General features: G+C 45.8%; 1 protein-coding gene and 1 non-coding gene across 2 annotated transcripts; one reads left to right on the plus strand and one right to left on the minus strand.

Moving 5' to 3' along the window:
• Nucleotides 1-6,962: 6,962 nt before the first annotated feature.
• LOC119312491 lies at nt 6,963-9,261 on the plus strand. The gene is made up of 2 exons (XM_037588225.1): nt 6,963-7,019; nt 7,697-9,261. Exon 2 carries the CDS (start codon nt 7,707-7,709, stop codon nt 9,030-9,032), a length of 1,326 nt encoding a protein of 441 aa, XP_037444122.1. The 5' UTR covers nt 6,963-7,019; nt 7,697-7,706; the 3' UTR covers nt 9,033-9,261.
• An 866-nt stretch (nt 9,262-10,127) lies between these two features.
• On the minus strand, nt 10,128-10,200 carry TRNAE-CUC. Its single transcript has one exon. It is a non-coding gene; the product is annotated as a tRNA-Glu (tRNA).
• Nucleotides 10,201-10,633: the final 433 nt, after the last annotated feature.

Raw genomic sequence — 10,633 nt, forward strand, 5'->3', positions numbered from 1 at the left:
TTGTAATGCTTGCAAGGCTTATGTGATGTGTATTACCGAGAGGGCCCAGAGATACCTCTCCGACAATCGGAGTGACAAATCCTAATCTCGAAATACGCCAACCCAACATCGACCATTGGAGACACCTGTAGTACTCCTTTATAATCACCCAGTTACGTTGTGACGTTTGGTAGTACCCAAAGTGTTCCTCCGGTAAACGGGAGTTGCATAATCTCATAGTCATAGGAACATGTATAAGTCATGAAGAAAGCAATAGCAACATACTAAACGATCGGGTGCTAAGCTAATGGAATGGGTCATGTCAATCAGATCATTCTACTAATGATGTGACCTCGTTAATCAAATAACAACTCATTGTTCATGGTTAGGAAACATAACCATCTTTGATTAACGAGCTAGTCAAGTAGAGGCATACTAGTGACACTCTGTTTGTCTATGTATTCACACATGTATTATGTTTCCGGTAATACAATTCTAGCATGAATAATAAACATTTATCATGATTATAAGGAAATAAATAATAACTTTATTATTGCCTCTAGGGCATATTTCCTTCAAGAGGACGAAGATGGATTGGTGGAGGAACTGGATTCTGAAAATTCCGAGGATGAAGTGGAGGTACCGATTCCTTCTGCGTGGGAGCAGGACATATCCACCGGCCTTACGGTCAATGATGGCCATGAGACTCCATGGCAGTATAATCTGAACCAAGTACAGATAGGGGCTATGTTTGATACAAAGAAAAAATTGAAGTATGCGGTGATAAAGTGGGCTATGTCTACGCAGAGGGTTTTCTGGACACACATATCAAGTCCAACAAACTATACCGTGAAATGTGTTGAAACAAGTTGTCCTGGGAAGGTGCACGGGCACATGCCGAAGTATGAAATCCACTGGGTTGTCACCATTGTCGTCCCACATAATTGTGTGAGGAAGAACCTGCTGGTGAATGGTACATTCCTGACCGGTTAGTATAGAGGGCAAATCCCGACTGCTATTGGTGTGGACGGGAACAATCAAATCATCCCACTTGCCATGGCATTTGTGGAGGGTGAGAACTTTCTCAGCTGGGTATGGTTCTTCCGCCAAGTGAAAATTGCCATCGTGAAGGACCGACAAAACGTGTGTGTCATTCATGACAGACATGCTGGTATATTGAAGGCCGTGAAGACACTTCGTAATCCAACAGTTGACGAACCAACACCTTGGAGGGACTTGCAGAGCCGGTGATGCATGCGCCATCTTGGGGCTAATTTTTTCTCACAGTTCAAGAACAAGCGGTTGATGAACTTGTTCAAAAAATTATGCAAGCAGAGCCAGCAGCGCAAATACGAATTTATTTGGTCAAAACTAGATGAGTTTACTAAGAAGCAGGTTCGTGCGAGGAAGAAAATGGAAGAAGATCAAGTTAAATTAGCAGCACTCATCGCGGAGCTAGAGGAGCCAGTAGGTCTTTGTGACTTGCCAGCAATTGACCCTCCTAATACTAGGAGAAAGAAGGGAAGGGCAATAAAGAATTTTTCCGAGTGGATAGAGAAAGAGCCTCCAGTGAATTGGTCTTTGCTGCACGACACACATGGAGCTAGGTATGGCCACATGACAACTAATCTTGCAGAGGTGTATAACTTTGTGCTGAGAGGGAATAGAGCATTGCCACTCACAGCTATTATGGAGGCTGTATTCCATGGCACTTTGAGATATTTCAGAGAAAGGCATGAGTTAGCAAAGAAGCATATTGAAGATAATCAGAACACACCTTATTGTAGCCGTGTCATGGAATACATGGCAAAGAAGATAGAGAAAGCAAAGAAGCACACTGTCAGACTCATAGGGAATCAAGAAAGGAGGTATGAGGTTCAGCTTCCTACCGATGGTTTTGGTTCTGGAAATGAGGTGAAGACACACGAGGTAAAAATTGGTACGGAATTTTATCCAACGTGTGAGTGTACATGCAACAAACCGAAGTTGTTGCACCTACCTTGCTCTCATGTGTTGGCTGCCTGTGGCCAAATTGAGTTGGATGCTATCTCCTTCGTGTCCCCATACTTTTTAAAAGAGGCAGTGCTCAACACCTGGACAGGCGAGATGACAGGGTTTAGAGTCGTCGGCAATTTCAACAAGGTAAACGACGGTGAGAGAGTATACATCCCGCATCCAGACCTTCGGCGAACAAGTAGGGGCAGGCGAAAGGCCCGTCGCATTCGGAACGATATGGACCAGTCTGAAGCTGGTGGAGCAACCCGACAATGTTTGTTATGCGCGGCTTATGGGCATAGGATGAAATATTGTCCCGACCTGAACAAAGATGGTGCTTCCGCATCGACGAGTGCTTCCACACAGATGGCTGCGACAACAGGAGCAAGAGGCGGACGTGGTCGTGGCAGTCGAGGCCGAAGGGGTGGACGAGGAAGAAGTAACTCACAAGCTATATAACGTGTCGTAGTGGGTTTTAATATGTAATATGTCAGGACTATGTTTTAATTTGTAATATGTCAGGACTATGTTTTTATTTGTAATATGTCAGGACTATTGTTTAATTCGTAATATGTCAGGACTATGTTTTAATTTGTAATATGTCAGGACTATGTTTTTATTTGTAATATGTCAGGACTATTGTTTAATTCGTAATATGTCAGGACTATGTTTTAATTTGTAATATGTCAGGACTATGTTTTTATTTGCACCTGAGATTTGTTGTTTGAATTGCAGATATGTCTTTGTATCCGTTGCTTAATGGTAACATCGATAGAAAGCACCGGGGCGTCCTATTGGAAGCGGGCAACAACTTAGACGTGTTGGTCACTCGTACCCCAAAGACTAACTGGCTGATACACAATTCATGGGTTGATAGGTATGTGTGCATATAACGGAGTCCATATAATGACTTACTATGTTTGACATACTTTTCATAGCCGCTAACAATCTTTTTATTTTGTAGGTTAAGTTGGGCTGGACTTCTACCCTTGGCACGACTGGTTGAGGGTACATTGGATGAGTGGATTGATGGTCCGGACTTAGATGAGGCAGGTGAACCAGTGCAGTTACACAAGAGGCAAGTGAAACGTTTCTCTTACGACAAGTCACTCCTTACCTGCTTAGTAGATAGGTGGAGGCCGGAGACACATACGTTTCACTTTCCATGGAGAGAGATGGCGCCTACTTTACAGGATGTGTCTTACTTGTTGGGATTACCTCTGGCTAGTGCTGTCATAGGTCCCTTAGAGGCAGAATCTGGGTGGCAAACAGCGATGCAGACCCGTTTTTTGGCTGCGGTCCCGACTGCTAGGGCCATAGACAACGATCCTCATGGACCTCTTTTTAGATGGTTGAGCCAGTTTCAGGTAACCATCACGACCACTTAAACAAATATTGTTTTTTAGTTGCCCGATGTTCATACAATTATTACGTTTCTATGTAGATTGTCGGAGGCACATATTGACCGGTCCCTAGAGGCATATATTCTTTGGCTGTTTGGCAAGACGATGTTTACGGAGAACCACGTGACCACTGTCGATGCACGACTCATCAGTATTGCACAAGAGATAGCTGACGCACGTTGCCCTGCGGATATTCTACAGAGGAGTTTTGGTTCTGCTGTGTTAGCGGCTACGTAAATCTGGTGTTGTTGGATGTCCATTATTGTTGCAGCTTTGGTCACACGAGAGATTCCCTATTGGACGACCCTATGTCTATGTTGATAAACCTTTTGGTTTGGAGGACTTAGCTGGGGCTTATGTGCCTGCTATCGGCGACTTACCTACTATGGGATCTGTTTGGGCACGACGAGAGGTACTTTTATATTAAGTAACAATTAATTCAATTATTTCTTGCCATTCAATAGTATTACTAATGCTTATTTGTTGTCATGCACAGAGACAGTTTGCGCATAGTCAGGTTAGGGGATGCTACCCGTCCTTCACGACGCAGTTTGATAGTTTGCACGAGGATCAAGTTATCTGGGAGCCATACTCGGCTCATGCTATATCATCGAGGTACCCAGTTGGGATTTCTGGATTGTGCACTAGAGATCGGCACTTTTGGATGACCAAGGCCAAGTTGGTGTTCGATGTGACGGTTGAGGAGATGTCTCTTCATAGGGTGATGAGACAGTTTGGTCTATATCAAGAGCCTGAGATTCTAGATATTCCACACTTGCCAGACCACGTGCACAAGTAAGTACTAATACTAATATACCTAATCATGTATCGCGCATGTCAATATCAGGGACAGTCGCCTAGGAGGAAACAAGTCCATGGCTTATTGGCTTAACAGCATTACCCCTTACGTTGACGAATGGACTACCGCTGCGACAAATATCTGGGGTGAGGTTCGGCCCTTTAACTGGGAAAAGTTCGGGTTGTATCTGCAGCGTTACAGGCATACAACGAGGATCTACTTGGTTCCATCAGCTGCTCCTGATCAGATCGAAGCCCCTCTCACCAGCGATATGTACCCAACTGCCTCTGTTGTGGGAACCAGACACCACGCGGTAAATGCCTTGGTTCTCATATGTTAAGTCTTTTGTTAATCTGGACATATTTGCTTGGGTGTCTATTCGTGGTGTCTATCATACATCGAGGATATAATTGGTTGACTCTTCATGTACAGGGTGACTTGACAGTAGAGGCGCGAGAGGAGGTTTCCGCTTTAATGCGGCGCTTTCAGAGGGGAGAAACTATCCCACCGCGAGAGGGCGTCTCATGGTTGAGGCGTTTTGATGACAAGCTACACGGGATTTACGCAGCTGTTACGTGTAGACGGTCTTCGGATGTTGCACTTCCTCCTCCAACACATCGTCCGCCACGTCCGTCTGTACAGCATTCAGAACCACGACCCTCTGTGCACTGTTCACAATCACGACCCTCTGTGCACCGTACAGAACCTCATCCTTCACAGCCAGGGAGCTCTTCCTGGCATGAGCCACCTCCTTCACAGCCAGGGAGCTCTTCCTGGCATGAGCCACCTCCTTCACAGCCAGGGAGCTCTTCCTGGCATGAGCCACCTCCTTCACATCTAGGGAGCGCTTACTGGCATCAGCAGATGGAACTAGGTAACACTACTCACTATATTCTTTTCAACAGTGTAGTAATCGTTCTTGCATTCTCAGCAGTCACTGATGCTTACTGGTGGTGCTTCGTTCATGCTTTTCTATCAATTTTACATGTTTTACTTTACCGCAGGCGGCAACCAGTCGCAACCGTTCATGCATTCAGAGCAGTCACCCATCCTTAGTGGTGGTGCTGATTACTTTGAGGGCGACCGCGAGGATGATGACCATGCTACAAACATTTATGGCTTCTCGCAGACAGTGTTTCACACTCCACCACCACCACCGACGCAGGAGACACAGACCGTGACAGACGAGGTTAACTATGGTCGTGGTTATCGCGAGCCTCGTCCACCGCCTCAGCGCTTATCGCCTTTCGGTCCTCGCCCGAGGAAGACCCAGACTCGTCGCCGTCCCCCGCAGTGATATGCTTATCTATCTATGTATGACTCGTTATCTATGTTAGTTTCAGACTATTCGCATATGTGTGTCAGTATTTATGTATGAGACATGCTTCATGTATGTGTTACTATCGCACTTCCTTCTATCTGATCAGGAGACATATATTGTTTTATGTATGCGAGAGACATACAACCGATAATTAAGATACAAGTACATCTGCATTAAACGGTGCGGCTGAACTTGTGCAATACATCTTACATACTACAAAATGAAATTCAAATAGAACATAATGCCCTACAATAATACAATACAAACTAATAATGCAAATACATCTGAATTAAACGGTACAACTTGAATACGTCTTACATACTACATGAAGTCATCATCGTCATCCTCGGTTGATGCGGCCCTCTTGCCCTTCGACAATGCGGTCCACTTGCCCTCCGTCGATGCAGAACTCTTGCCCTTGCTGGATGCAGAACTCTTGCCCTTCGAGGATGCAGAACTCTTGCCTTTGGACGATGCAGAACTCTTGCCCTTCGACGATGCAGAACCAGGAAGCGGCGCCATGAAGATATCTTCGTCGTCCTCGCTCTCCTCAGTCCATAAAAATGTATTCTTTGCTGCAGTCCTTCTGAAAGTTTCACTCTTCGTCTCCACTACCTTCTTCCACCTTTCATGCAACCTAAGAAGTTCTTGACGTACCTCCTCATAGGTCCTTTCAGGCCACCCAGACCTACGTAATTGGTGAGCCAACTCATTCATTATGGTGTCACTACCGGTGAGTTCGTCCCATGGAACTATCCTATTGTCCATCCTGAAATCGGTAACTAGACTCAGAAGAGTGCTGCTCATCCCTGGGTGAAAACTACGATCGAATGGATAATGGGACATCTCGACTACACTACACTGGAATGCTTATCCACCTTCGCCTGAAGGGGGTTTTATAGATACAGAGGAGAAAATGGCGGGAAAGAATAACTGCGGTATGGCGGGAAAGGGTTGGCGGGAAAATAAGGCGGGAAGGGATAGGCGGGAAACGGGGGTGGCGGGACATATGGCGGGAAGGGGTTGGCGGGAAACAGGTGGCGGGAACATATGGCGGGAAGGGGTCGGCGGGTAACAGGTGACGAGAAAATACATTTCAGCATGAGCCATGCAACTTCGGCCTACACGAGACCAAAAAGTACTTTTCGGCCTAGACTTGACCAAAAAGTCTATTTCGGCCTAGAGTTGACCAAAGAGTACCATTTCGGCCAGGTACCCCACTCTTCGGCCAAGAGATGGCCGAAAACACTACTTCGGCCTAGTTGTGGCCGAAATGTGTTACTTCGGCCAAATGATGGCCGAAAACTACTACTTCGGCCAAAAGATGGCCGACGGGCTACTAGTTTTGGTTTTTTTGCATTAAGTCCTATAGTTTCCGAAAATGCTATAAAATATATCGTAGTTTTGAAAAAAAATCATGTATTGACGGCGTCACCTTTTCTCTCGTCCTCTCCCCGCACACGACGGCACACCGGAAGACAGCTCGTGGCGCGAACGCGGCGGCGGCGGCGACAGCGGCGAGGTATCTCTCCTTGGTAGGTCTCCACTTCGAAGCTAGACTACTATCATGAGGGAGGGGCTGATTGATTATATGTCATGGTGGATGCCTGCTCTTAGAGTCTTTGTTCGTCTTAATTATCCTCTGTCTGCTCCCCCCAAATCCCCCGCCGTTAACTGTCAGCTCTCGACCCAGCGAAATCGACCGAATGGTAGTTTCTCCTCGGTGATCCCGTGGTTGGGGGTTGTCGCGCAGTGTTTTATTTTGACCGTAGTAGGCTAATGGAGGCTCACACATTTGGGGATATTTCCTGGAGACCTAACCCTAGCGGCGATGAACAGTGTGTGATAATTCAATTAGTTTGTTATTTTTGGCAAGAAATTATCCTAATGATTCTGAACAATGTGGGATGTGTTTTTTACCGTGTTGCTTCATGTATCGCCGCGTTGGCATCTTCCATAGCGGTTCTACTTCTACCAAAATAACCATAGCTCTGTTGAATGTTTTCAAATCTGTCTTGCTATTATGCTGGCTAATGGTTTAAATTGGAGTTGCAGTCTTCCTGTGGGGGTTCCTCCAAATGCATTGTGTCGATATTTCAGTCTATTAAGTGATCCTAGAAAGTTTATGATATATTTTACCTGTGCCAATTGTTTAAATCATGAGGTAAACACACATGGTGCCTTGCTTTTTTTTTCCAGGGAAGGACCAATGGAGGACGACGATGCTGCACCGCATCTTCCTATGGACATCATGTACAAGATCCCAGCACACATATCTGATCCAGCCTCCCTTGCCCGCCTCGCTTCGTCCAGCAAGTTCTGGCGCAATCTCATCAAGGACCCGACCTTCCTTGATCGCCTTAGGAGGCGGCACGACGACCATGGCTTCACCCCGTCCCTCCTTCTTGGCTTCTTCTACCAGGACAAGAAAAGGTCTTCTCCAAACCTCTGGAAGCATCATATTGACAAAACACGTTGTTTGGCACCAAGCTTCATGCGGGTGTCAGAATTGTCACAATTTGTTGGCAGCAAATCCGCTCGCAATGCTATCAAGCCACTATCCCTTGAGACCTTCATTCCAGGTGTTGGTGCGAGCCTCAACTTCTATGAGCCCATTGCATCCCAGGACAACTTCCTGGCCCTTCGCCGCCAATCAAAAGCTGCCGCTGCCAATGGTGGTCAGGCCATCAATGATTTGCTATTTGTCTGCAATCCTCTCACTGGTGAAACCTTTGAGATTCCTAGCCACTTATATGTACCTCCCGACCATTATGCCTTGTTTGTCACCAATGACGTCGACATTAATGGACGTATGTCCCAATCCTTCCAACTGACTGCCATTTGGATAAAAAAGGGAGATCGTTTCATCTGTGTGTGCTACAGCTCGAAGACTGGAACATGGACGAGGTCTCAAGGAGTTCCTCAGCTAATGCATGGTCTTTACTTGGTGTCATCCTCGGCTGCCGCTTCGTGTGGTGTCATCCGTTGGCTCTGTGGTAGCTGGAAACAAATGTCGGTTACTCACGTTGCCACTCTGCACATTGGCAATATGGCGCTGTCATACCTGGAGCTCCCACCCGAAGCAAAGCGCAACAAAGCGCCAGTGCTGGGGAGTTCAGCAGACGGGGGGATTCTGTTGGTCATCGTGCAAGGGCTTCAGATGACACTTTGGAAACACAACAGTGAGCTTGGCAGTGACTCCAGCAGCTGGGTGCTTTCTGAAAGGATTGACATGAGAAGTTCCTTGCCGCAGCGAGTGGCCACGTTGGGGATCAGGGCAAAGGTCAGGTTGGAGATGTTCCGAGGCAAAAGTGGGACGGCGGTGCTCTGGATCGATGAGGAAGGCCTCTTTCTGTTTAGCCTCAGCGATAGGTCGATGAGGAGGATCGACAGTGCGCATGTGACCAAGAAGTACTTCCTCTGCCCATATGAGATAGATTGGCTGTCCTGCCTTGCAATCACGAACCTTGTCGTTGATGGCTCGCTATCTCTGGACGTAGAAAGGGGAAGGCCCAAGGCAGATGGAGGACATTAATGGGTAGGAATTTGGCGACAAACAGAGCATCTTAATTGCCATTAACCTGGTTTGTTGGTGGTATGTCAACCATTAATTATAATATCATTGAACGTGTTTCCTTATGTATGATCATCATAATGATGGCTATTAGTATGTTAGTACATCAGTCTAATTGCATTCACCGTGAAAACTTTTGCTCCTGTGTCCTAGTGAAATGCAAGACTTCTTATGCTGTTTTTTTAGTTGAGCTAAGCTGTGTTTTTCTAGTGAACTAAGCTGTGGTTAAACCATGTTCTGTCTTTGCATTTGAGCTGGTTGGCCATTTTGTTGAAGGGGTGTGCAGGTAACGCCATGGTAGCATGGCTCAATGGCTGTCTGATTTTGCTGGCAGCATGAATTACTGTATTCAGAATCGCACCATATGGTATCGTGACAATCTCCTTCAACCTGTTGTTTTTCTTCAAAAATTTCAGTGTTCTGCTGGAGTGGGTTAGTCAAAGGAACATGTACAATAGGCCACCTTGTATCAGGTCAACTGAATTTTCCCTTGTGTGTCTAATCTCCGGACTGTCTTATTTTACCGAATGCTTGTGGATGTTTTAAAGAACCGAGTTGGTTGTAGAGTTCAGGGTTAGTCCACTAATCAAGCCTGGAACAACTTAAAGCCAACACTCGTTCTTTATTGAGGCATTGCCTATCTGTTAAGTACCTACTTGTGTACTGAATTTTGTGAAACGTTAGACAGAAGTGATCTATCCTTCAAATCTGCAACGAGATTTGAGTTGTGATCCTAGACAAACCTGGAAAGGACTTGGAAGACTCAGAACTGTCTTTGGGTAAAATTTATGCTGCGGAATTGTATTTCTTTTTCTGATCCTGAAAAGGAATGAAACTAATGCATTTTTTTGCCGGGAAACTAATGCATTGTTTTCACAGTTTCTTTTTGAAGAACCTATGGAGAATGTAGGAGACCTTCAACTGTCAAAGTCAGGCCAAAGGTTTAAAACAAAGCCACGGTTTTGGAAGGGAACTGGCGAAATCTACCATACTTTCTGACAAAAGAGTGTATGGATCAATGAAATACTAAAAAATAAGTGAAGAATTGCAAAACATTTCCGTCGCCGGGACTTTAACCCGGGTCTCTCGGGTGAGAGCCGAGTATCCTAACCACCTAGACTACGACGGAGTTGTGACTGTTGAGGCCAAACAGGTCTTCTAATTTACTATTTTATTCCGTCGCAAGGACCAAACTAGACGCACATAGCTGAGGAGATGCACGTTTAACTTACCCTGGTTGGTTTCTTGTACTAACAAGAATGTACCCCTCCATTTGCACGAGATAGATCAACACGGAAAAAGGTAATTGTCCTACTGAAATCCACTAGGCTAGCTCTGCAGGAAATCAAACATGTTCAGGTGGGGTGTCGTGTTTAATATTTGCAATGGGAGGAGGGTTATTTTTTGGCATGATACTTGGGTCACACTCATCTTATGATTCATTTCCTTGGACTTTTTATTTATTTTTACTAATCCTGTTGCCATCCTTAAGGGCTTGTTTGGTAGCGAGGGATCCTCTCGGGATCCCGGCCCGCTCCCTGGGTGGAAAGCCCGTGTGGAAC

This window comes from Triticum dicoccoides, chromosome 5B (genome assembly GCF_002162155.2).
Source record: "Triticum dicoccoides isolate Atlit2015 ecotype Zavitan chromosome 5B, WEW_v2.0, whole genome shotgun sequence".
Taxonomy (NCBI): Eukaryota; Viridiplantae; Streptophyta; class Magnoliopsida; order Poales; family Poaceae; genus Triticum; species Triticum dicoccoides.